This window comes from Phodopus roborovskii, unplaced genomic scaffold (genome assembly GCF_943737965.1).
Source record: "Phodopus roborovskii unplaced genomic scaffold, PHOROB, whole genome shotgun sequence".
In the NCBI taxonomy this organism is placed as follows: domain Eukaryota; kingdom Metazoa; phylum Chordata; class Mammalia; order Rodentia; family Cricetidae; genus Phodopus; species Phodopus roborovskii.
This window is the reverse complement of record NW_026125489.1, coordinates 4,893,490-4,921,206: the sequence shown is the minus strand read 5'-3', so window position 1 is coordinate 4,921,206 and position 27,717 is coordinate 4,893,490. Positions and strand designations below refer to the sequence as shown.

At 41.0% G+C, this 27,717-nt stretch overlaps 1 protein-coding gene across 1 annotated transcript in view; it reads left to right on the top strand.

Annotated features, from left to right (window-relative positions):
* The first annotated feature begins 315 nt into the window (after positions 1–315).
* Positions 316–27,717, top strand: part of Tafa2 (TAFA chemokine like family member 2) — a 298,337-nt gene continuing 270,935 nt past the window's right edge. The window contains exon 1 of the mRNA XM_051176275.1: positions 316–351. Coding sequence (XP_051032232.1) covers positions 347–351 — 5 coding nt within the window. The 5' untranslated portion in view covers positions 316–346. The remainder of the gene's footprint in view (positions 352–27,717) is intronic.

Below are 27,717 nucleotides of genomic sequence, written 5' to 3'. Positions count from 1 at the left end.
GTGGTCTATGCCTCTGGGATTGCAGAGGTCTGAAACAGGGCTTGATGTTAATATGTGCTGCGGTGCACAGGCACAACAGGGTTAGAAGAGATGGAGTTTGACCCCGAACTCTCAGCCTCCGTCCTTGCCTTTGTCTCTGAATCTGAGCAATGACTGAGTAATTAGACACTGCTCACTTACCGCTTATCATTTCCTATCAGTACGTAGCGCCCTGTCTTGCCAGCTCCTTGGTGGAGAGGAAGAAACATGTGGTCTGTAAATAGCTATTCTGCTCGACTGTTTGCTGTTTTAATTTGAAGATTTGGAGCTGGGTGACAAAGAGATCGTTCGTTGCCTCTAGGTTCGGATGGGGTAAGTGCATGACTTACTTCTTCAGCCTTCGGTAAGACCAGACATGAAAGCGTCCAGTTAGACATACAGCGATTATTACAGTTTATAAGAAAGGGTCTCGGTTGGCAAGCGAACGCTGGCAATTTTGGGGAAGCAACCTTGCTGAAATAAGAGCAAGTGGACTTTGATCAGTTATTTCCTCTGGTGTCAAGTTTCTGGTTTCAGCAGCAAGCTGTAATAAGTGCGAGATAGATAGCACATTGGAATAATGCCTTCTTGCGAGATGATAGCACAATGCCTTCTACCAGTCTTTCTGAGTGGGAGCTCTGATCAGAGGAATGGAGTTTGTATAAGCGAGTTCACATATCTATTGTCGAAGGGCTGGTGATTGCATGTGCACAGGAGAAGTCAAGGAGGCTTGAACGGGAAGCACATGTTTCTTACTTGGTTGGCTAGACTGTTGGTAAGTCAGAGGAGACAACGGAACAGCCGTGCTCAAGACAGCCCCAGAGTCATCTTTGGTCATGCCAATGAACATTAAACACTGTAGCCAAGGCAGTAGCTAGTCCTGCTCCCATGCATTGCATATTTTATTGTCATTTATTCTACATTAAGCCGATGAAGAGATTGGCTCCTGGGCACACTCTTGTGCTATATAGTAAAGGGTTGATTTAGTTTTGGGGGGCAGCTGACTGTGGAGCTCTGCACTGTCGTGATGTTTCAGAGCTGTTCCACAATGCTGTTTAACATATAGCTCGGCTCTTGGAGTTTTCTGGACAAGATCCCAGAGGTTACCGGCACAGCAGTGAGTTTGCATTCCACCCTGGCGTCTGTGTTTACCGTGGTGCAACAATGTGGAACTCGATAAGCCACTCGTCAGCTGCCGCCAGCCAGGGGAAGGGTTCTGACTCTCAGGAAGTGTCAACTTGATGCTAGTAAATGTTGGTACTTAATTTAATTATGACCTTTACAATACACTTTTTGAAGAAAAGAATCCGTTCGCTTCTCATAGTTAAGATTCTGTGTCTGATGTTTTAATGGTCCCAAAAACCGAGATCCAACTGTTGTCCAAATAACAGCTTTTGTGAGTACTTTTTGATTATGTAATTTAAAAGCAAAGAAAATATAATCAAGCCGTGACAGAGGGGTAATATAATGAGAGCTCAAAACTGTCTCCACTTGTGCACTTCTAGTTAGTTATGCAGCAAACAGCAGTTTGGTCAACTTCTCAGCCAAGCAAAGTCCTATCGGCCCTTCAAGACCCTTCATTCTGTTTCTTCCTTCCTTCCTTCCTTCCTTCCTTCCTTCCTTCCTTCCTTCCTTCCTTCCTTCCTTTCTTTCTTTCTTTCTTTCTTTCTTTCTTTTAAACGAGTCTTCACTGAATTTTCTGCAGATGACACAACTAACCCCTCTGAACATTTTGTCCTTATTTTGTTGGCATTTTCCATTTTACAATTGCTCTCTTCCTTCTTCCTTTGTGACTTTCTCGGGGACAAGGACTATTTGCTTTTTAAAATTAAAATACACTTTTATTATTATTATTATTATTATTATTATTGTGTGTGTGTGTGTGCACACGCGCATGCGCAGGTATGGGTCTGTGTATGCCGCAGTGTACCCGTGGACGTCATCGAACAACTTTAGGGAGTTAATTCTCTCCTTTTGATCCTGGGATGTAGTCAGACAGGGTCTGCAGAAAGCAAAAGCTTTTACCACTGTTGTCTCACGCACTAAGGCAGTAGCTCTCAACCTGTGCCCCATGACCCCAGAGGACCTGCATGTCAGATTACCCTGCATACCGGATATTTAGGTTAGGATTTGTAACAGTAGCAAACCTACAGCTATGAGTTAGCGATGGAAATAATTTTGTGGTTGGGGGTCACCACAACATGAGGGACTGCACTGAGCGGTCAGCATTGTGACGTCGAGAACCGCCGCACTAAGGAAAGGGACTTTCTCTCATCTATTTTTGTCTAACGCCACACTTGGCAATCAGTCTTAGAATGGGTACGTAGTAAATATTTTGTGAAAAAGTAAAGAAACGGAAGAGGTCTCACAGAGACTCCAGGAATGGTCTGTCTTCACTGTGCCAGAGTTGAAATTTTGTACATATGGCCCATCTGATGGATTGCTCTTACAAAAACCATACTCAGGGTCTTGGAACTCACCTGCCATATAGAAATAACGTGGAGTACAATTATAATATACAGGTCTTTGCCTTTAAGACTAGAGAGTTATGTTTAGGCTTACAGAAGCACTGATTCTCAGTCTAGGGACAGTTTGTAACCAAGGTGTACACAATGACCGTGCCTGTCACAGTAACAGTTTGCAGATTAAACATTCTTCATAAAGTCTGCTTGGTAAAGCGTTGGCTCCCAGCCTTGTGCTATTGGGAGCTAGTGGAACCTTCTAGAGATGGGCCAGCAGAGACCCTCAAACCCTGGCTTCATGTCCTTGAGGGGATCGTAGTCCCTGCACATTGCACATGATTTTCTTTCTACCTCTTTCAATTTGTGACTTTAGGTGAGCTGCTTTATTTTACTCTGTGCCCTTGTTGTGATGTGTTTTCTTCCCTACCCAGCCTCCTTGCCCCCAAATTCAGCCAGTCATGGATGGGGAATCTCTGAAACCATGGGCAAAATAAACTTTTTCTCCTGATAAAGCAATTAGCTAAGGTATTTGTTTTAGGGACAGAAAAGTAACAAACCAGGCAAATGTTAAATGTCTTTTGTGGTTATTTCCAACTAAGATTCAGAGTCATTATAACTTTATCATGGATGAGAGACAAGTTAATTCTTTATAACTGGAAGTTCACTTCAGGAGATAGTCTGATACTTGGTGGTAACCATAGCACTGTATGCCTCCAATGCATTAGTCAGGCATGACTTAGACAGGCATAGGTCAGTGGGGAGGAGCCTACGGAGAGTACTGGTCTCTGAGAATTTGGTATCTTTTAGGAGCTTCAGAATTCTCCCAAGTTTTTTATTTTTTATTTTTTTTTATTCTGGCATACTCTTGAGCAACAGGCTCTGATTGTAGCTGTTATTTGGATAACTTCCAGCGAAATTTGTGTGTTTGACATTGTGGCTTGAATTGTTTGAACATACATATCTCAACCTCCCTAAACCTCTGACCTTTTAATGTAGTTCCTCATGTAGGGCCACACCCCTCAGCTATAAAATTATTTTGTTGCTACTTCATAACTGTGATTTTGCTACTGCTGTGAATTGTAATGCCCATATCTGATATGCATGATATCTGACCTGTGACCCCTGTGAAAAAAAGCCACATTCAACCCCAAAGGGGTTATGACCCACAGTTGAGAACTACCATCTTAAGATACCATGATAGGATACTGTTCTACAGGAAAACACACAATGGCCAAGATGTCCTTTTCTGACATTTCTGCTACTTACATAAACATTCTGAGTCTCAGTGGTCTCAGTGTCTGCCATATAGGGATGGAGTAGTGTCTGTATTCAGGCTGCTCAGGGTTAGATGCTGCCTGTTCATGTGAAGCCCTGTTCCCATTGTAGTCTATGGGCTGACAACTTTGAAACCAAGAGCACAGAATACAGTTACCCAAGCAGGGCTGCTTGGCCCTGAGAATAGAGTCACTTTCTGAACGCAGGTCTCAGGAGACGCATGCAGGGTGGCTGTCATTGTCACAGGATTACGCAGACTGCTGATTTTAGATTACTGGATGAGGAAGAACTTGCAAAAGGGACCTCTAACAAATAATATTTTCAAATTACGCTAGCAGGTATGAATAGATGAGTGATTGAAAATACAGCCCACCTTGCAACTTCAGCTTATATTTAGAATTTAGGGAATTTATTAGAAATCCCACACCAAACTATAGAGGTGTATAATTACAGCCACTTTTCATGTTAGTGAAGGTGGGACTTTTTGTTCATAGCTCTTCTTTCCAAAACTTCAATTCTATATAATTCTGAAGGCGAGGGAAAAACAAACAAACAAACAAACAGCCAGACAGACAAAACCCAAGGCTTTTCTGAATGAGTAGTCTCAGAGACCCTGCCATTAATACAGAGGACTGAACTTGAGGGTTATTTCAATATTTTAATGTTTCTCAATGAATGGAATGTATAGTAATTCAACAACTTTTTTTTTTATCTGTCCAGAAAAAAATTGTTAAGGCCAAGCTTATAGGTCTTGCTTCCTGTGTGTGTGTGTTGTGTGTGTGTGTGTGTGTGAGAAGTTATTTTGAGGTGGATTTTGTGTCAGACATAATACACAACCACAGTAAATGGAATAATAAGACTCTTGACCTGGAGGAATGACAAAGAAAAATAAGCCTTTAAGGGAAAATGTTCAATATTTTCTACGTTACAAGGCTATCTATATCCCCAACATATTCCATTGTAAGGCATTTATTGACTAAAACATGGTCTAAATGAAAACATCTGGGAGCTGAGGGAGACAGAATAACATGGCGAAGATGTGTTCCTCCAGCTAGACTGGGGCACAGATCGTCTCTCACATTTGTCATGCAAGTGAATTATTCAGTGCTGAGTCTCAGGGCAGTGGCCTGTGAAGTGGAGCCTGCGGAGTTGCTGTGGGGCTGGGGTGACTTCATATGCACCTAGCATAGCCAGCTGGAGCCTGGCTCAAGGCTGATTCTCAACGTACTCTTTGCCTCTTGTCTCAGGTTCATTGAACATATAATACAACAGCGGAAAAGATTCAAATGGCCACTTATCTAAAAATGGCATTCTCAATGACGTACCGCTGCATGGTTACTTCTTTGACTGAAAAATAGATATGTGATGCCCACTTCAACAGGAGCGGGGGGGGGGGGGTTGAACTCCACAATTAAAACATAGTTTTAAAATCTTGAATGACCTAGGTAATGCTAAAAACTTGTAGCTGTGAGCATGTCATAAAGGCGTAGAGTGTTGTGAGACCTCAAAGTTAAGACCTTTAGATACAATTTATTTATTGCCACAGCTGTTTAAGAAGACTGATCACATTCTTGTATTAAATGCACTTTTAAAATATTTCACTTCAGATAATGGGTTTGGGATGTGTCGCCATTTGCTGGTTTTTTTTTTTTTTTTTTTTTTTTTACTTGTAGGTGCATCTTGTCATTATTATATTTCCTATTGATTTGGAGGATGTTCTAGAGACTTACACTATTGATTAGGTAGAGTGTTGCTATATTTTCTGATTTTTTTTCCAGGGCTTGCTCCTCATAGCATCATTACCACATTTGAAAGGCCCTTCCTATCATGGGATTGTTCCCGTCTTTGGGACATACACTGGGTTACAGATTTTTGAGTATGCACTATCTAATTCCCCTAAATTTATGTTAAATATGCCATCTGCTTTGGAACCTCAAATGATCTTATGGTTTATTAGATTTATTAAGGAACATTTAATGTGTAAATATAATTTAGTAGGCTTCCCACAGGTGTCTAATTAGGCATTCATTTCTGCCACTAGGACTAAATGCCCAAAGTATACAGAAGTCTCCGAGCCTTAGTCATATTGTGAATGCTAGTCAAAATATGGAGCCACAGTTCAATCTCAAATTTAGTATCTCTAGGTGTCTCATGATTCTGATATGAGGCTACTGCATGAAGGAGATGATCATGTCCGCTTTGTCCTCATGGTGCCTAACACGGTTCTTGGGGCGTAATCCTCATTCGACAGACACACTTTGACTCGTCAGTGAAGGAAAAGGAAAGAGAGTTGGAACTGGAACGGCTTGGACAGCTGACTGACTAGAAGGATGAGAATTATCAAGGGGGTGGTGAACCGGAGATGTTTACAGCGGGGCCACTGACAAATCTATGCGCAAACAGCTCGCAGAACGTCATTACAACCTGGGGCACGGAGCTGTGCGATTTCAGCCCTGTGCCCCGTGAGGCCATGTGCAGGCCCCTGCGCCCAGCGGCCGGGAGACGGGCTTGCACACTGCAGCCGAGTGACACGCCCCTGGTGCAGTACCAGCTACACTGAGAGGATTGGTTTCATTGTAACCCTCAGTTACTGTTACTAAAATATCCGTGCTGCACTGGCCAGGCTTTTCCTCGGTGTGATCATTTAAAGGCGAAGTTTGATGGTTTAATATTTTCGGGGATGATTAAAAGAAGCAAGGATGAAGGTGCAGCTGCGGGCTGTGATTCTGGGTGCCTCCACGGTTTTTTCTTGCTGGGGAAAAAAAGCACCATGCAGAAGCAATGTAAGAAAGGAAGGATTTACCGTGGCTTGTGGTTTCCGGGGTTTCAGTCTGTCTTGGGGAGAGGCGTGTGGGATGTGGCATCTGGAGTAGTTCTTGTCCATGTGGGCATGACAAGGAGTTAGAGAAGGAGACGGGAATTGGAGATGGGTGGAACAGTCAACGTCTTTCTCCAGTGTCCTGTGTGTGCCTCTAAGGCGCTGCTTTCCATGGGGTTTACAACTCCCAGAATAGCAGAACTGGGGTCATGTTCAAACCCATGATACTGTCAGAGGAGTGTATTTCAGATTTACATCACAACAGTGCTCGATGCACTAGCATTTTAAAATAAGTTGGATTAGATAGGGTAGTCCATTAAAAAAAAAATCACTGTTCTGGCCTGGATCCTTTAGTCTCTGTTTTTTTTCTGTCTACAGTCTCTGTCTCTGACTGTCTCTGTCTCTCTCTCTCTCTGTTCAGATGCATAAGTCTGTATACATGAATGGAGGCCACAGGGACACCAGATGTCCAGCTTTATCATTTTCTATCTAATATCCTTGAGACAGTACCTCTCACTAACCCTGGAGAAAGGCTCCTGGGCAGCATGACCCATTGATTTCTTTCTCCACCCCTCACGATGTTGAAGATACTGGTCCACAGCATCCACAGCTGGCTTTTCCCATGGCTGCTGGAGAGCTGAAGTCAGGTCTTCTTGCTGTGCAGCAACTGCTCTAACCCACCGGGCTCTCTCGCTAGCTCACACGATCACCTTACTTATTATAAATAGAGTCGTAATCCTGCATGGCATCCTGTCTTTTCTTAATTATTTCCGTATGCGTTTGTGTTTTGACTCTGTGTCCTTTGCCTTTTAATTTTCTCTATACCATTTATATACTTTTGGTGTTTCTTATTATCAATGATGTGTGCATGTTTGGCTTTGAAAAGAGCAGCTTCCCTTTTAAAGATGTCTGCACAACATCTCTGTCACTGTGACAGGGTTCCAGGTCCATCTGAGGAGCTGGGCTGTACAGAGTGTCTGGTTAAGACTAGGCATGGTGGTGCATACTTTTGATCCAAGCACTCGGGAGACAGAGGCAGGTGAATTTGAGGTCAGCCTGGCTTCCATGACGAATGAGACCCTGTATCAAAGACATGAAAGAAAGAAAGAAAGAAAGAGACAAATCCCCAATGGCTGGTGTCTAACCATCTTCTCCTCTTATTCCTATACCTCCTCTTTATTGCTAGCAGGGTCGAGCTCTGCTCGTGTCCTGGTATCCTGGTCATTCTGACCGCTACTGCATGAGTTCAGATGAGACGTATAGCGTAGTGTAAAACGTAGGCAGAGTTTATTCTGCGCTGGCAATGACCGTCAGGACTTTGTGAAGGGAAGCACTTTCAGGTGGGAGGGGGCAGTAGCCAGATGGCTGCTGTGGTCTATCCACTTCTGTTTTCCGGTTTCGGTAGACCGTTTTCCCCAAAGTCTCTGGAATACGGTACAGGTGATTGACAGGCCTCTTTAGACTGCGTTTGAAAATTGAAAATAAAAGTTTTTTTTTTTTTTTAAATATACAAGGTGTAATGACTACCGTTTTCCTCTCCCTCACCTCCCCCCCCACACCCTCCTACCCCACCTCCTTTCCAACACCTTACCTTTACTTCTCGCTTAAGAAAACAAATCATCGGATAAAAGGAGAGACAAAGAACAACGAATCAGAAAGGGATGAACTAGCAAATGAAGAAAAAAAGACAAGCAGTCAATGGTTATGTCACCTCCTACGTGAGGGGGTAGTGTATGTCTTTACCCTGTGCATCTCTTCTTCAAGTCACGTAGCCCAGTTACTAGGGAAGGGGGATTGTGATATTTTCCCCTTTCTATCACGAGTGTATTAGCAGGGTGGTAGGCAGTAGAGGCAGAATCTGATCATGAGGAAGGGGCCCTTCTGCATGACCAAGCTTGCTAGGACGTAGTCCTGTAATATTATTACCTTTAAGGCAAGCATTTCTCTGATGGCCTGGCCCAGCTTGCCAGAGTTTTGAGCTCATGGGAGCTCAAAGCCAGTTCTGGGGCGAGTTCTCCGAGTTCTGTACCTAACCAAGTTTGGTGAGCTTTGGTAGTCTCTGAATTTTTCTGATTCCACCTCCTCCGTTTGTAAAATGAAGCTAATAATAGATTGTATTTTTCAAAGTGTTTTTTTTTTCTCTGTAAAGATATTATGATTTAATATGCATAATGTGATTAGGGCATTGACCTGGAAGCAAATAAGCATTCAATATTAGCTAAATTCACAAATATAATTCACAATTCTGATTAAAATTAAGACTTGTATTTATTGTGTTCTTCCTGTGTTATACATGCATTTGAAAATTTCAAATGCAAATTAACTGCTTTTGGAAATGATTTCACAACGAAGTGAAAAACTACCCTGGACAATGATGCAGTTTTTTTAAAAAAAAAGCTATTACTTCTTTATCTTTAAAAGCTAAGAAGCAGAAACCTGAAAAGGATGGAGAAAGTTGGCTCATAGTGACTTAAGTAACTGAGGACACAAAATATCCACTGGAGGGGATTTTTTAGGGGTACAGTTCCCTGAATTTATAATCAAGGTGGCTGGAAACCTCCGTAGCGGTTGCGGCTCGATGCGGCTACACCCCATTCCACTGCGGTTGCTAACTGACCCCTTTAAGACCCTGCTCTTGGGGATTTGCCTTCAGAGCTGCCTGACGGTCTTTGCAAGGACATTTGCCTTCTTGCAGTTAAATCTTATCTCAGACTCAAGATAGTATTACTCTCACCTGATTTATTGAACTTGACACTGAATAATTTTAGCTCTTTTTTTTAAAAATTCCATCCACAAAGTATGAACATGTAACTCCCTGGAGAAAATAGAGGGTGATAAAAGTTCTAGTTTATTTTTTATTTTATTTTATTTTTTTTAAGGCAAATGTCCAAAAGTGTTCTGTGCTATGGCACAGCTATTAGGGTATGGTGCCGTTTTACAAGGTAGTCACTTAGAGGGGACCAAGAGCAATTTGAATTTATACATTCCAGTGGTTGTTGTCTATGAGTGACAGACCCCCAAGGGAGTCTGTCTGATGCTTTTATTTTAAAGCGCATAGTGAACTTGAAGCTGGATTTCATTTGAACTTGCAAATTCTCCCAGGGAACAGAAAAGAGTTAATGATTATGATAGACAATCTATTTTCATTCTTCCTTTGCATTAAACATTTATTATTAAAACTATAAACTATTGAGAACTTGCGTTCTGTCATTTGTACTAGCTGGAAAACTTAATGAATGTGGACAACAATGGCTTATGATAAAACCATGTGAACATATTCTATTAGTGTTTTCCCACTACAATACAGTCCTGAAGTTTTTGTATAAAATCAGACGGTATTTTCCTAGAGGTATAATATTGTAGATGACTATACTTCCAACCAGATGTAAAATCAGATGAGTCGGAGGAAGAAAGTAATGAATATGCTGTGAGGAGAAACTCTAATATCTAAGCTCTCTCCTTCAGTTCTAAAGAACAAAATTGTCCAATATCATCTATAATATATGCACAACTGTGCTAAACATATTTGATTACAAAGAGATTATTGACAAATCACAGCTTTTATTTAACATATTGAACATCCATTGATAAATTTGACTGGAAGCTAATATTTGACAAGTAATGGTAATTAGTCATGTATTACGATGGGTGTAAAATCATATGAGGTTTTTAAGGGAGATGATCTACAAGGGCTGCATCTCTTAAATGACCCAAAGAAATTGCACTGCCTCATTTCTTTGTGGGCAGCTACATTAAAAAAAAATAATCATACTACTTACCTAAGGTCAACCTCCCAATTTATCTTAATAGATCTTAATGCATTTGTTAATGAGGTTGATTCATTTGTTGAAGAAATCAATGTCATAGGAATACCATGTCCCAGGTTCTGCTCTAGACATTTGGGCTGTTACAAATTAGGGAGGAAATCACGAGTGAGCAAGGAGACCGAGATAGTGTGGACAGGAAGTTAATAAGGGAGGAAGGTGCTTGAAGTTTGACCTATCGGTGTCAAGTAATATGAAGGCCAGGACCTGAGCATGGGATTCATAGAAAAGGAAGTTATCTGTGGCCTTGTTGGGAGTGGTTGATGTAAGAGGGAAAGGCCTAAGTAGGGAAATGGGAGACAAGCTAGAGAATGTGGAAACTTAAGCCTCCATTTTAAGGAGGATTGCTGAAGAGAATGAAGACAAAGGGTGAAGGTACAGTTTCAGTGAGAAAAAGTCGGAGAAGACTTATTGTTTTTCTAATAAAGCGAGATCATAGCATAGTATGCGTTTATATAATCATTCTTAGGGTGACAGCCTCTGATATGAGAGTGGAGAGGATTGGATACATGGCCCGGACAGGCGTGAGTGGATGGACAGATTGGAGTCGGTTGTAGTTAGAAGCACAGACAGTGGATCCATGTTAATAAGAAAGAACATTAGCACACAAGGGCACAGACACAAATAGATGGGTACCATTTGTCCTCTAAAAAGTAATTTTAAATGTTCAAAGGGTGCGGTATTATTGTTGGGTGTCAAAACCAAATAAGGACGAGCTGAAAGCAATCTGTCACTTATTGTGGTGCTCTGTCAACAGTCATCAGGATGCTTTGCTATGTTCTGGAAACTCGTTACAAACATTCAATAGCCCATCTTGGAAAGGAGCTTTGAAATCTCCTTGTTAGAGTTGGCCTGAGGTAGCTAGTGACACCGTTGTGATGACGCTTGCTCTTTGACCCTTGGCTTGATAAGTTATTGAATGAATTGACAAGGTAGGGCCATCCAGGCCTAATTGTTAAAAGAGCACCTTTACATAATGGCGTTGAGTATTAGTTAGACGTGGAAAAGAACCACACAAGACCTAAAACACTGCGACAGGGCCATGGGTTTCTGCCTCAGTCTCAGCTGCATGGGTTGTTTAATAACCCTCATCCTTTATTACAGAGAAGCTTTACTGCATACAATATATAAGGCCTGGGTTCAAGGTGTAGCCCAGACGAAGAGTGTTGACTTAGCAAATGCCAGGCCCTGAGCTTGACATACAGCACAGACAAACAAACAAACACAAATAACAAACAAAACCCAACTAAACCAAAACGGAAAACCCCAAATGAGGGCTATAGCTGGAGAGATGTTATACAATGGATCTTCAGGGGTTGATGTTAGCATACAAACTATGTTAAAGAGGAAGGCAAATATTGATAATTTAATATTTAATCTACCATGTATCTACTGTGTTCAGAAGTAGTGCCAACCTCTATAAAGATGATATTAATGCCAATTAGAATTCATAGCCTTGAATTAAAACAGAAATATTAGCATAAAGTCTGTATGGTGGCTTGGAGAAAAATAATTCACCTCTTGGAGGAAAAAAATTAGGACTTCGGCTTGCACTTCAAGGCATGCCTTTTTCTTAGCACCTGAGATAAGAAAATAATACACATTTTGAGAAAAGTGCTTGGGATGTATCAGTCAATACTTACTTGATTAATTTATAGTTTTTGCAAATATTTGCAGATGGATAACAGACACAAATATGTAGATGTGTGTTTAAAGAAGTTCCAGTGTTGTCAGAACTGTGCAGTTTTTGGTTATTAGAAATCTCATTTTGGTCTAAACCAAATACCTTCTGGAAGATTTATGAACAAATCTAACGCGAGTAGGAGATTTCTAGAGAAGACTGAACACCCAAAGGAGAGAGAGACTTGCTCATTCATCTTGATCTACCTGGGAAAACTTTCTTTGGAAAATGAATCCTGGAATGGAGGGCATACACTCTTCAGAGAACTATTTTTCTTGTCTAGAGAATCGAAAGAGAATGCGAAGGAAAAACAAAGAATAGACAGGCTCTCCCACTGACTTGGGGGCTCCAGCACTGTACCTGGTAGTGACTGTTTCAAGTCCCAGCTATTTCTCCTCTGTTGCCAAAGGGAAGTCTCATACTCTTGGGCGAGATCTCTTTCTTTCCAAATGAGCCGACTGCTCAAATTGAAGCCAATTGTTTTGTTTAGAAACCTCCCTGTTCAGACCATAAAAGCATGCTTCTCTTGTTACAGTGTTGAAACACGTTATCTTGGACTTGTAATTTTGATATGTGGTAGAGTTTGAAATTTTTATTAGATTATGGATATGTAAATGCCTGTCAGAAGAATTTGCTACATTTCCTCCATGGCATGCCATTTATTTGCTGGAAAACTTTTCCAATTCTGTCCACTAATTGAAATTCTCGAAGAAAGTCCCTGAGAGTTTAGCCCTACTGGGCTCAAGGTTAGACAATGTTTAAAAATCATGTTGAATTTAATCCACTGGAAAAACCCTGAATGTGAATTGAAACCGAGGGAAACTAATGTGGAGTAAAATGAGCAATCATTGCAATGGCCTGAAGGTATCTATGTGTGGACCACAATTCAGACAGTCTCGTGATAACTGATAGTTTTGAAGCATGCGACTGATAACAGATGACATCTAAATATTATCCAGCTCAGTTTAGAATACCAGCTGCAATAGAGTGAGGTTTGATGAATCTGTGGAAATTCCGGAGATTAAAGGAGTCTGCTAAGGGAATAAAGCAAAGGATGGTGGCAAGATGGATGATATTTGCATGAACAAAAGTTGGGTATGTTACTAGCAGCTGTTGGTCTTAAAATCACGAAAAATGGTGAGTTTAACCTAAGCCCCCCTCAATCCAATAACCATAGAAATCGTGTTCTTAAGCTTTGCTATTTCAAAGATCATTTAGATACTATGAAATATATGTGTTTAAATGATTGGGCCAGGTTAACAAACATAGATTCAGTTGGCCTGAAGGGATACTCTCTCTCCCTCCCTCTCTCATAGCTGAATTTAGACCCCAGTCAAGTCCTGCTGCTTTTCATATCCTGCTTGGCTCATCATACAGTATCAACTGGAAAAACCAATTACTGAAATTAAAAAAACCAGCATAGACTCTTCAGGCACTGTTATAATTCTTCTGTTTAGGGGAATGTTGCTGCAAATCATAGTATGCAGATGAGCCTCAAAGGCAAGACTCAAAATACCTCAGACATTATGGGTAAAAAACAGGAGAGTACAGCAACTCATTCATGGCAACACGATGGTATACTTCCTTCTTTGTTCAGATTATGTTCACTGAGCATCCCTGGTTAACTATCATTTACAAAAAACAGATGGGCTTACTGTATTGCAGTCTTTTGTGTAGTGTCTTTCTTCTCCTCAGTATTGTCAACCCCCCAGGCTCTGGGCTCCAGGATACATGCTTATTCTCCCACACCTTTGCCAGATCAAAGATTTGGTTCTGTGTTCCGTGTGTGCGTGTGTGTCCGAGCGAGCATTAGATTGTAGTTGCCACAAGAGTTACTGCAATACTGCAGACTTCCTCTTCTGTTTTTAAATTATTTTCTGAGCAGTTATTTCAGCTATTATTTCATTGGCCAATTTAATTTGTTTTATTTATTTTTCTACAGAGATTGGATTGTATGTATACACATACATGCACACACACACACACACTGATATATATATATATGTATATATATATATATACATACACACACACATATATTTAGATATGGACACAGGAATAATGAATCAATCAAGCATCAGTATCAGATATTTTTACTTGCTTGAGATGAGGCTCATCCTTGATTCTTTTTCCCCTTTAATTCCCAAGGCTAGGGTAACCACATGATTTATTATCCAAACTAGGATAATGTGAGAATAAGGAAAACTCTTAACTCTACAAATTATAGGGATAAAGGAAGTAATCAGTTCTGACCCAGGCCAACATGAATGACTTTACCCATCACTAACACAGCCAGATTTGATGACTTAGCCCACAAAACCCATGTTGAACATGCTCATTATCTGCGATCATCAGGTCCTGCCTCCTCCAGCCCCTCTGTTGTGTATGGTTACAGTGGATCCCCTAAAGATCTGTGTCAGTGCTTGCCCTGATATGGTTCATCTCTAAACTCAGTCCTAAACGGACCTTTACAGATTAGACCCCTTGCTCAAAAATCTTCTGGGAGTTCATATTGCCCTTCAAAAAGATCCACACTGCTTCCGTGGCCTACAATAATTTACCGTCTCTTGTAGGTCCCACCACACCGGGGTAATTGTTTGAGTGAAAATGCCCCGCCCCCAGGCTCCTGTATGTGAATACTTGATCCCCTGCTGTTAAAACTGTTTGGAAAGGATTGAGAGATGTGACATTGTAGTTGTGGATCCAGAAGTGACCCCTCAACTGTTCCTTCATCTGCTATCATGGGCTCCAACCCTCCGGACCCGTCAGCCAATGAAAGTCTTTCTTTTCTTAGCTGCCTTGGTCATGGTGTTTTGTCACAGCAGTAGGAAAGGAACAGAGACCATCAGTGTCCCCAGACTCAAACTTTGGAGCTCATTCCTGCTTCAGGCAGTTCACATTTGCCGTTTTCTTCACCGGTTTCCTTTACCGGCTTGTTCTTAGACCTCCGTCCGACTTCAGTATTTCTTTCAGTCAGTTTACCGGAGGGACTGCATTTTGGTTGATGTGGCCTGAAGGAGCCATTGCTGTTCTAGGAAAAACTTGAAAAATGCTCGTGTTGATGTCGTGTTGTTGCTGTAAGTTTTGTTTTTTCCTCTCTCACATTTTTTTTTTTTTTTAGTCAAATAGTTATTTTGAAATTCACACACTAAATTCTCTAATGGTTTTCCAATTGTCTCTTAAAGCTTTTGCAACTCATGTATACAGCAGATACCTCTACTACGTCTTTGTCAGTCTGCTTTTGGAAGGGAGTTTTTGCGATCATCCAGGCGTGGGGAATTAGGAAGCTAATTAGTAAGGAAAAAAAAATCAGCAGAACAGAAGACACTACCAGAGAATGAACCTTCCCTTCACCATCCTTTATTCCCCTGCTTTTGGAAGTAAAAACTCCCTTTGTATGGAAACTGTGCAGACACACTTCCAAACATTGTTCTCAGTCCCTGTTCAGCGTTGCATTAGTAACTGAGGTAAACCCCTGCTCCCCTCTTCTGGAACTTTCCACGCCTCTTCTGTGAATCGTTTGTATTTTGTCCCCACCTTTGTGAGATACTTACAATTAGAGAAAAGCAAATGGAAAAATGCTAATGACTGTTATAATTGGGCTCATTATTTAAACAGGCACTAGATAAGCTGTCAGGTATTTAGGTATTAGGTAGATAATTGGGAAGTGGTTTTTGTTGTCTCAGAAAAGCTTGCCTGCACACTTGGAGTTGAAGACTGTGGGAGGGGAAGGACTATATACAAAGGTGAAGGGGAAGTGTTGGGGAAGTGCAGTGCGCTTGCCAGATGTGTTTGTCTGCCTTTGCATGCCTATCACAGATTTTGACGAAAGGTTGGCTGTACTCAAACTTAAACCATGAATCTCATGAGTTGTGGAGCTCAGCTCAGAAACACTCTGGGAATACGGATGCACTTCCTTCTGTATGCATCTTTTGAAACACATGCATGCAATGAGAATAAAATTTCGCCCTAGTAACAGTAGTGTGAAAAGAATCAAAATTAGAAGGTTAAAGAAAATTTCAATACCAGGTCTACCAGAATACTATTAAAAGTATAGATATTTAGTGATAATAATAGGGATGATCTGTGAAGCCAACAATACAATAATATATACCATTTTCTCCTACTATATGTTCAGCTGATACCCCCCCCCCCAAAAAAAAACTGAAGTTTTGACGACAGAATAAAATTTGATTTGTGAACGTGAATGCTCATGTCTTTCTGATAAAATATGATTTGGGTTGGCAAGTAGAAAACATCATTGATACACAAATTGACAAAAAAGCCACTTCTAATTTTTTCCTTTGCTTTTGTGTGTGTGTGTGGACAAGACCAAGGTGTTCTTGAAGGACAGAGACATTTCAAATGATAAAACCTGATAGCTGTGGAATATGCCCCAGAGCACTGTTTAGTTGAACTTTCCTTGAGGTTGTCCAGCAAACATCTTTAGATTGTCCGGACATGTCTTCTTTATTTTCTTTTGACAGCAGAAAAGTATAAAGAGAAAACATGGGCATGGCCATTCTCTATGTCAAGGAAGCTGTACTAGGTGGTTTTCCACCCAAGCAGATGTTTCAAGTCAGGGTGCAGTCACATGGAATCATGCCAGGTCCACATTGCGTCAGATGGCTGCTTCAGCTCACAATGCCACAATGAAACAAAACACACAGTCCTGAAAATCCCAGGTGCCTCAACTGGAGGGGGCACTGGATGAATATTGGGGCAGTAGAGGCTTACTGGCTAAAGCCTCAACTCTGGACCCACAGTGTGAAAATTCAGTATCATCTGCATCATTTGCCTTACTGTCTGACCTTGGGCAGTGGGGGGATTGTCTGGATTGATCACTCTCAACCTTCCTAGGGCTGGGGCCCTTCAATACACCTACACACGCTGTGGACCCCAGCCATAAAATCATGTTCCTTGCTACTTCATAACTGTAATTTTGCTACTGTTATGAGTTGCAATGTCAATATTGGATGGGTAGGATATCTGATATGTGACCAGAAGGGGGCTGCAACCTACAGGCTGCTCACTGCTCGCTGGTCTAGATCAAGTTGGCCTGTGGTCAAGTAGGCAAGAGAATGTCTTAACTGCATTAACTGATGTGGGAAGGTCAAGCCTAAAGAAGGTGGCACCATTTCCTGGTTTTTGGCCCCTGGACTGGACGAACAGAGGAAGCTAGTTGAGTACTCATATCTCTCTGCCCTTGACTGTACATGTGATGTAAGTAACCATGTTAAGTTCTCGCTGCCTTGATTTCCCTGTTTCAAGCACGACTTGGAATTGTGAGCCACAACAAACGCTTGCTTCCCTGTGGTGATTTCTACTCTAGCAATAGGACTGAAGCGAAGGAAGGCAAGTTTGTAGGTTTGCTTCATTTTCCTCATCTGATAAGTGTTAATACTTCTGCCCTCAAAGCACCGTTGTTATCAATTACATGGGAAAAATTCACTGTAGAGTCTGCTGGACCAGCAGTACTGGTATGGGAATGTTAATTGCTTTTTTTTCTATCGAGTGAATAGCTGATGAAATTTATTCTTAGAGCTTTTCCTTGAAACTATATTGAATATTCCTCAGAATTTAATTATAATATTACATGGTGATGATTTGGTGACTAGGCATCGCTTCTATTGACGAGGGGCTTGCTTCCTGTTGACTTCATATTGTGCATTAGAAGGGCCTTATGTGTTGAGATGTGCAGGTGATCCCTAAAGACTGATTCATAAATTGCTCTTCTCAGGAAAAAATATGTATGACTTTGACAAGTTCCAAGAGCAACGTCCGTGTTGGCCCAGCCTCTGTATTTCAGGCCCCGATATTGCTGCACAGACAAGCACTGACTGTGTGTTTCACCCCCAGGAAGCAAGGCCAGCAGAACTGGATGTTTGTGCACTTACAATAGCTGCCCATGACTGAGGCCTCTTGAGACACAGGCCACAAGAAAAGAAAATTGGAATTTGCTCTTGCTTCTGTTTGTAACTCACCCAGGAGAAGCCATTTAATCTCCCTTAGACACATGGTTTTCTTTTCACCTTTAAAATGGGAAAGCTGGTCCATGCTCCACCATTTCACATGGATTTTTAATGATAAAATTAATGTGATAACAATTAGTGAAGATCGCTTGGCAATTTGAAGATGACTTAGTAATTACAAAGATACCATTGTAATTCTATAAATAGAAGTGACATTTAGGGGAATGTTTTAATGTAAGAGCAAAGAGGCCATTGTCAAGGATGTAAGAAATTGTTTTTTCATGAATTGGCTGGCTGTATAGATTATTCTTCAAGGTCATTAACAGAAAATAAAGCTGAGATCAGGTTTTTGTAATTTTTATAATATAAATGTTAAGTATGAATTCAAAGTCAAAGTGGAAATCATGCTTTATAAACTATAAGAATGAAGGTCAAAGAAATTTGGAGATGTATTGAATTATTGAATTATAAAGAATAATTTGATAAAATAAATAGGTTGGATTATAGTAACTAAAGAATCTCAGAATTATTTTGAGATTAGAATGTAGACTGAATCTTGAATCTTGGGTTTAGTAACAGTAGACTAACAAAACTCCAATGTTGCCTACAACCCCCCCCCCCAGGAATATTTACTCTTAGGAATATGAGATGAACTGAAAGTAATTGGTAAAGTAGATATTTGTAAACTTCAGCAGCATTAATATATATATATATATGTATATATATTTCATTTGAATTTACTATTACAACTCTATGATGTAGATGAATGAACAATGTTTGATTTGAAATACAACTTCTGAGGTTGCAGATTTGGGAAGAGACATGTGTGCATAGGCCTGTGTATTTGTGTATAGCTGTTAAAAGCAGACATTCAGATGTCACTGGGTGTGTGAGACCGTTTCCCCAGATTTGTTTGGAAGAACGAGGCTGGCAAAAGAGATACTAGTAAGTAGTTCCTGAATAGCTATGGTTAGAGAGGGGCTCTCTTAGTTTTAGGTGCTGCCATTGTATCGTGAACATGGCTTGGCTTTTCAGAAAACAGAAGCTCTGTATCTACGGAAGATACAGTGAGCAGACAGGAAGCTTTTTATTTTTTTTTTTTTAAAGAAAAAAAATTGAAACATAAATTGGGCAATTTGGAGAACAAAGCAACCCAGGGCAGAACTTTAGAGTTCCTGTTCCCTTGTGAAACTCAGGAATTGTCCTGGTGATTGATTTGAAGGCTACAGTGGGTAAAGGAGGTGACCAGAGGGACCAGCACCAAACCATGGAAGGACAGTGTAGAAGCTCTCTCTCTCTCTCTCTCTGTGTGTGTGTGTGTGTGTGTGTGTGTGTGTGTGATGATTGACAACTACTAGGTAATTTGGGTATAGGGTAAGGGATGGATACAGCAAATTAAAAATGTTGACTTTGTGGCCCCTAGCTATGTGAGTGTAGGTGTGAAAATACAAATAAGGACCTTAAAGTTGAGTTTTGCGAGCTCCCGGAAGTGCTTTTTCCGGATTGACTTTGCTCTTAGACGATTTAATGTCTGCATCCTGATCACTCTCTCCTTCGCCTTGTTTCCTTTTAGCTCTGCAAACGCCCTCATGCCTTCCAGGCCTTTCCCCAGATTTATGCCTTTTGGGTCTGTTTCAGGACTCATTCAGCTTAGTCAGGGCCCCTGAATTGGAACTGTCTATCAGACCTTGGTGGGGTTGTCAGTGGCTCATGGCTGAGGGAGGCAGTGACTTCCACTCTCGCTGAGTCTGTGAGCAGGATGTAGTTCAGCAGTGAAGGGCAGAGCCCCCCGAGTCTGTCCTTCATCCATGCCTGGCTGTTGATGGGCTCGTTCTTGTGGAGATCCAGTGTAGACATCCACAGCTGCTATGTTTGTGATTGCTGTGGCTGTGTCCTCCCTGAAGGTGATATTTCACAGCCCCTGTCCTTATTTTAAGGCTATTACATTTCTTTCCTTATTCTTTTCTGCAGTGTTCCCCCAGCCCAGAGAGAACAGTATAAATGACTTTTCAGTTCTGACCATCCATCCATCCATCATTTACTTTCTCTCAGTATGTTGTGTAGCCATGAATTTCTACATTTGCCATCAGTCACTGGAAAGGAGTCTCTGATGATGCTAGAGAGTAAAATGGGCTTTTCCGTTAAGGAAGCAGATTCTAGTTGTTGTTACATTAGTGACAGGTGAATTTATCAGTGTGGATGGAGTCATCTTAGGGGGAGAGACTTCTGGATGTTGACAATATTTATGAGTTGACAGAGAAGTTTGGAAGACATTCAGATAGCCACATGAGTAAAGAGGCTTTATATGTTTATAACAGTTTATAACATTTCTTGTGCGTTTCTTTATGGTTTGGGAGGATTTAATGATCCAGGCATTGGCAGAAGTGACTTTTTTTTCTTTTTTCTTTCTTTCTTTCTTTCTTTTTTTTTGGGTTGGAATGAGTCACGCTTGATACTGATCCTGGTTTCAATATTACTTTCTTTCTAACAGTCCAGAAAGTACTAGCCAAGCATTTCTTTTTTTCTTCTAATTAAACAATAATTACTTGCTAATTTAAGTAAGCACTTTAATTTTTAATTTACTCTTATATAAAAGCTTTCTTACTGGGCAGGGGTTGTAGTCAGTGCTTAAGAAGGATTATTGGTCTTGCGGAGGATCCAGGTCCAGTTCCCATCATCCACGTGGTGGCTCAAAATATCTGACTCCATTTCCCGTGGACCTAATGCCCTCTTTTGTCCTCTCTGTCCTGCTTTGTGTGGCAAGAGCACATCAACTCATGTAGACAAACACATAGGCAGTAAGTAAAATGAAGCAATCCTAAAAAGAAAGAACAAATGTCAAGTATTATCATATTCTTGCATCACAAAGGATACTTTATGAAACAGGTTTGTACCATAATACCAGTGAATGACTTCTACATCAGTTAATGGGGACAGATCACAGGGTAAAGATTCCTTTTCGCACCATGTGCATGTTTATTCCAAAGACTGAAATCTCTGGTGCCACATTAATTGGAAGAAGTATGTTTGTACTGTTTGTTTGAGAGCTGTGTGGGGGCTGCGAATAAAGCCTCGGTCCTCTAGAAGGGCAGCTGGTTCTCGTGTCTGCTGAAACATATTAAAAAGGACATCTTGGACTTAGTACATACCCTTGCATCAGTCTTGTAGAAAGTGATAGCCATTACCACCACACATTTATTTCATTTAGCAATGATGAACAATAATGTCATATGTGTGGTCTAATTACCCCAAGATGTAATCATACTCATGTCCATCTTTCATGGGTAATGAGTTTCTGGAATCATTGTGTACTTAACATCATATACACAAAGGTGCCTGAATGAAATAGATGTGACCACCACACCTATTTATAAGCTTGCTTCATGTGGCCCATTGATGCTTGAAGAATGTGCTTCAGAAGCAAGAGAGAAACAGACTTATTGTCAAGGCATTCTTTATCATTGGATTTGTTCACTATAAATGCTTTAATATATAATAATATACATTATATGTAACACATTCAACATTTCAATGTTGCTGGAAAAATGTTGAGGTGTCATAAGTCAGGCTTATGTAAAAGAGTAAATTAATCAGGACTATTATAGCAATGGATGGTTGCTATGGCAGGGCTTTTATTTTTTTTTTTTTTTAATAGTTCAGTTGATTAACTGAAGTAACACAAGACATTTCACTCCAAACTGTCCTAACTCTTCTTACATGACAAAAAAAATCCCCCCCATTATCAATGCTATTCCAAATTCATGAACTAATTAACATTAATCTCCTTACTCTCTCCCCAATTCTATCAATTCTAATTGGGGGTTGGAATGCTCTTATCCAAACTCAATTGCAAAAAACTACAGCCTTTTCCTCCATTGGTTACATAGGACGAATAATTACTGTTCTTCCGTATAACCTAACCTTCATGCTTCTTAATGTAACCATTTTGTTCTTTTAACAACTTCAATACACACACACACACACATACACACACACACACACACACACACACACACACACACACTTATATTTGCATTTTCTCCAAAGTAGAAAGTTATCATCACAATAGTTTTCATAATTTATATGTCATTTCAGCTCCCTATCTATTTAATTAGAGCCTGGAATTTGAGGGTCTAAAATATGTCCTATTTTTTAGATGAGGCCTTCAATTTAAAAATTAAGCACAGATAACTATCATAAAAATGTGAAAATAAATTGCTAAATGACATATGCCATTAAAACTCTACCCCTATGCTGCACTGCTAAATGGGATGCCATGCCCCCTCATAATCTGTACACTGTTCACTTTAGAAAGGCAATGTACGTTAATACTAATTTTCCCACACGAGGTCACACGTGTGTGGCTTAAACCACTGTGTGGCATTAATAATTATAATATCTTTAATGAAAAAGAGTCTATATCCCATTTAATATTCTGCTAAGCAAGTTTTCACTCTCCAATCTCAAATTCAGGAGATGTGTATATATGTATATTTTAGGATTTTTTTCCCCCCCAAGACAGGGTTTCTCTGTATTGCTTTGGAGCCTGTCCTGGAACTCGCTCTATAGAATGGGCTGGCTTCAAACTCATGGAGTTCTGCCTGCCTCTGCCTCCCGAGTGCTGGGATTAAAGGTGTGTGCCACCAATGCCTGGCTTAAAATTTTTTGTTTTTGTTTTTAAAGATTTGTTTGTTTGGTATATATACAGCGTTCTGCTTGCATGTATCCCTGCAGGCCAGAAGAGGGCGCCAGATCTCATTGCAGATGGTTGTAAGCCACCATGTAATTGCTGGGAATTGAATTCAGGACCTCTGGAAGAGCAGACTGTGTTCTTAATCACTGAGCCATCCCTCCAACTATATATATTTAAAGATACTTCTATTATGCAACATAGCAAGACAAAAAGAAACCTAGCTTGCTATAGCAGTGTGTCTGTTTGAGAGCTGCTGGTCTCTCTAGCAATAATCTCTCTTCAGGTTATACAAGGGTGCATTTCCACCTGTGTAGTCTTGAAATTGGAAGGTCCCCCTCCTCGTGTTTGGCTCATGACATGCCGCTTTATAATAGCAAAAAAAATTAAAACTGTTTCACATATAAACCATGTGCTCAGAAATGCATTTACTAAGTTATAGACGTTTAGGGGGCACTAATAAGGGTTTGCAGTAACCAGAGCTATAGTCAAATCTTGGCTTTATGTTCATTTGAACAATACCGTATGATACCTTTCCTGAACATGAACGGTTTTCATTTGTACAGTACAATCTCCATGTAGGCCTGTAATGTAAGTTGATTAAATCATAGGAAAGGTATACAAAGTGCACGGTACCCACCCAGATGGGAATGCTAATAACAGTAAAATCACTATGGAGGACTATTTAATTATCTGAGGTACTATATTTACAACCCAATCTCGATTCTTGGACTTCCTCTGTTCCCTGCTCTCCATTGCCCTGTCTCCCTGAGTAATATTCTAAGATCTTTGGCGCTTGTGAGTATTGGAAGCACAGTCTTGTCTTGGTTGTTTTAGTCTCTTTCACTATTTTCACTGACATTACTGTTTGAGGTGCTGTAAAGGCTTGGCTCACGACAGAAACACAAACATTTTTCATGTAGGAGGGCATGCTTGCCCATATCAGATAGGAAATGAGTCCTTGCACGGTGTCAGCCACCAAACAGGATTTATCACATGAGAATAATTTGAGAGTTGATCAGGTAATTCATTTTTTTTTTTTTTTTACTTTACTTCATCTCTTTGATTGTTCAGTGTTTTAACCTTTCAAATAGATTAGTCTAATATTTGAAGGTGGAGGGTGTTCAAGAGTGTGGAATCGCATGGCCATTTTAACTTACCTATCTTTCTCCAGACATGCAACTTTGTCTAATAAGTGCAGAACAATGGCTGTGATAAACAAAACAAACTTAAGTCTCCCTACTTATTAGGATACTGTTCATTTTTTAAAAAATATCATATCGGGGAAGTATGGTATTTGATAAAACACTAATAATCAGTGTGCCGATGTGCGTTAAACCGAACACAAGGCAGTTATGATTAACCAAAAATCCAGTTCAAATACACTTTGTAAACATTCTGTGTCCTCACACCTGACCACCCCAGCGTCATCTCCTTTAGAATTCTCTGTAGTGGGTTTAGTGTTTCCCTGCAACCCAGCCTCTGTGGAGTGGCTGAAGGAACATTTTAAATGTTATAATGACATCTTTTCCTCCTATTTATTTATTTTTGGTTTTTGAGACAGGGTTTCTCTGTAACTTTGGAGTCTGTCCTGGAAATTGCTATGTAGACCAGGCTGGCCTTGAACTCAGAGAGATCTGTCTCCTGAGTGCTGGGATTAAAGGTGTGGGCCACCGATGCCTGCCTGCCCTGTCCTCCTTTCTAATTGCTCTGGAATCTTTCCATATCTCCCAATGAAAACCCTTCTCTTCCCCATCCAGACCTCTGGGACTCTTCATTACCCACACCAGCCTGTTGTCTCCCAGCCTGTTTCCTCTGGCTCTCTTCCTTGCTCACTCTGAGTTACCACTCTGACTCTCTTCCTGTCTAGAAAGCTCCTCCCTCTAGCTTGTGTTTCCTCACATTCCAATTCTAGTTCAAAGGTCACCTTCGGGAGCTGCTTTCCAGCTCATTGTTTCTCTTAGTCTCCTACCGCTAGTCATCCCCCAAGTGTCAAACAAGGATCTACACATAAATTCCTCATCCGTTTCCATAGCAATGGTGAAACATAGTTAACAAATGTTTGTTGAAGGATTTTCTTGTGCTGGATTTCCAAAAGTTCATTTTAAAATTTAGTTTACAAAGCAGTGGATTTGATTGTGGCAGTTTGTAATTTATAACTATCCCCCTCCATCTCCCCTGACCCATCTTCCTGGCCCAATTCTACAGCCCAAGTAGTCTTTCCTTTTGTTTTATTTTACATGTATTCCATTACCTTTCTTCCCTTCCCATCATGAGCATCCTCCCTTAACATCTCTTGTGATCTTTATATGGTTCTCTTTATTTCTCTCTCCTTTCTCTTTTACACGTGCACACACACACACACATACACACTCAAATCTAGATTCCCACCTGAGAGAAAAAATGGCATTTCTAATTCTTTTTTTTAAAATAAGCTATTTATCATTCTTTAATGCAAATGGTCGTCTCTTGCCTGTCATTGTAAATCCGATACAGAAAGAAGCTGGAAGGGTTGCAAAAATCTCTCTCTTAGAAGTTGCTGACTCATTCACCAAATCTCAGATGCCCTGGAAGAGCCTTCTGGGGCCTTTTCTTCAGCTGTACTTCTTGGCTCCTTTTCTGGACAGATCTTCCGTCGCCTGTACGGAGCAGTGTATGCAATCCTTGCCAGTGAGGAGAAGGGAATTCCAGCTGGCATTCCGAACAGAATCTGCTGTCGCACAGAATCTGCTGTCGTAAATTAGTTAGCCCCAGGGCACAGTCTGTTACTTTTTATGGTCACCTTCTATGTTTGTATGTGCTGGGAGATGGGTCACATGGCCAAGCCACGCTTGATTTCGGTGTTTGTGTAACCGACAAGGGAGGGTCCCACCGGTGGTTCACTGTGCTTTTGCTGTGCATTATCAGCTCTTAAATGGAAAATGCAGAGTAAACTTTATATAATTGTCTTCAGAATGAGATAAGCTGCTGCACGTGCAACTCACTGCGATGCCTATGCCTTCCAGAGACTTCTACACCTATGTTCTGAAAATGAGCGAACCAACCAACCTTGCCAAGAGAATAAATACCTAAGTTCCTTTTATACATTTAAAAACTTATTTCCTGATTTGGATGCCAGAGGATGCTCATGTCCATTTTTTTTTGAGAGAGATAGAGAGAAAATTTTGAGAGAGAGGAAACTTAATTCTTTTTTTTTCCCCATCCTCCATGTCTCTTCCGCCAGTGTAGCTTAATGTTTGGTGTCTGGTGGCAAAACCACCTGGGAAATGTCCTCCGACTCTCTCATTCCCTTTGGTAAACTAAAAGGGGAAACAAGGTTTTGGTCAGATTTGGGTGAACTGCTTCGGGAGTCATGTCTCCACACCTGGAATCGCTTCTGAGATAGATTTCTGAGGTAGAGGTGCTGTGAGCTGTTGTCCTCCATCTTTGTGAGGCCTTGCTCAGACTCCAGGCTGCTGTGATTGCCTCAGCCCTGTGAGTTTCTCTCTACTCTACCTCAGATCACAATGGGTGACCCTGTCTCCATGAACCCTCAGACAGCAAACTGTCTCCACCAAACCTCAGACTCGGTATTTCTCTTTCTAAGTGTGGCTTATTTAACTTACTACAATAATCACTACCATTTCCCTACAAATGCCACTGTTTTACTTTTCTTTACAGCCCAGGAAAATATATTTGATTATGATACCCTTGTCTATTCATGTGTTGATACCCATCTAGGCTGGTTCTGTTTCTTCATGCTATGGATAGTAGAGCCATAAGGATTGATGTGTGAACATTTTCACATGTTGGCTTGGAATCCATTTATTATGTGTCCAGGAGTGATATAACTTGGCTATATGATAGTTCAGTTTTTTTTTTTTTCTTTTTCGAGAGTGGGTTTCTCTGCCCTGGCTGTCCTGGAACTCACTCTATAGACCAGGCCGGCCTCAAGCTCACAGAGATCCACCTGCCTCTGCCTCCTGAGTGCTGGGATTAAAGGCATGGGCCACCACCACCCAGCAATAGTTCACTTTTAAAATAACCATTTCCTTTTTGAGTTTTTTCTCCTTCCAAACCCTCCCATATTCTTCTTGGTTCTCTTTCAAACTATGGCCCCTTTTCATTAATTGTTGTTGTTGTTGTGTGTGTGTGTTCATAAATACGTAAATGCAACCTGCTCAGTCTGTGTGCCACTTGTATGTACATTTTCAGGGCTGACCATTTGGTATTGGATGACCAATCCATGTGCTCTTCCCTGGGTAAGACTAGTTCTCTTTCCTTCAGCATTCCTTATTTACCTATCCTTCTTTTTGTAGGGTTGGGGCATCACGGACTTTTTCCCATCCATTTCAGCATGTGTATTGCTGTTGCTCCCTTTCGGCCTCTGTTTAAGCAGGCCTGTTGGTGGGGCTTCACAGGTGTAGCTTCTGGCAATCCTGAGAGACACAGCCTCACAGCAAACTTCTGGTCCTCTGGCTCTCACAGGCTTTCTGCCCCCTTTGGCAGTGATCCCCGAGCCTTAAGCACGGGAGTGTTTTGTGGGTGTATCCATTGCGACCGAGTCCTACAGCTCTGCATTGTAACTGGTTATGGTTTTTGGTAATGCTCTCCATCTCGTTTCCTTGATGAGGGCTGAGGACCACACTTATGGGGGGGTATGAGGAAAAATTATTAGAATGTAGTTAGGGTTTATGCCGGTTTAGTGAAATGGCGGTTGTAGGTTCTTCTCCAAGTTTCGTGACTTCAGCAGCCCTGAGCAGTTGGCTAGGTTTCCAGTACCAGACATGATTGCTCTTAAGTTCAATCAGGTAACAGTCAGTTGTGGTCAAGGTATGTGTGCTGCTACTACACCCTTACAGTGCCATGCCGGCCATTGTTAAGGTTCAAGGGCATCATACCGGTAGGACTCTGGTTGCCTTCTTCCTTTGCATGCTTACACGGTTCTCAGGGACGAGGCTTTCAATTCTGCCTGTGGGTGCCGTGTCTGAAGTACAT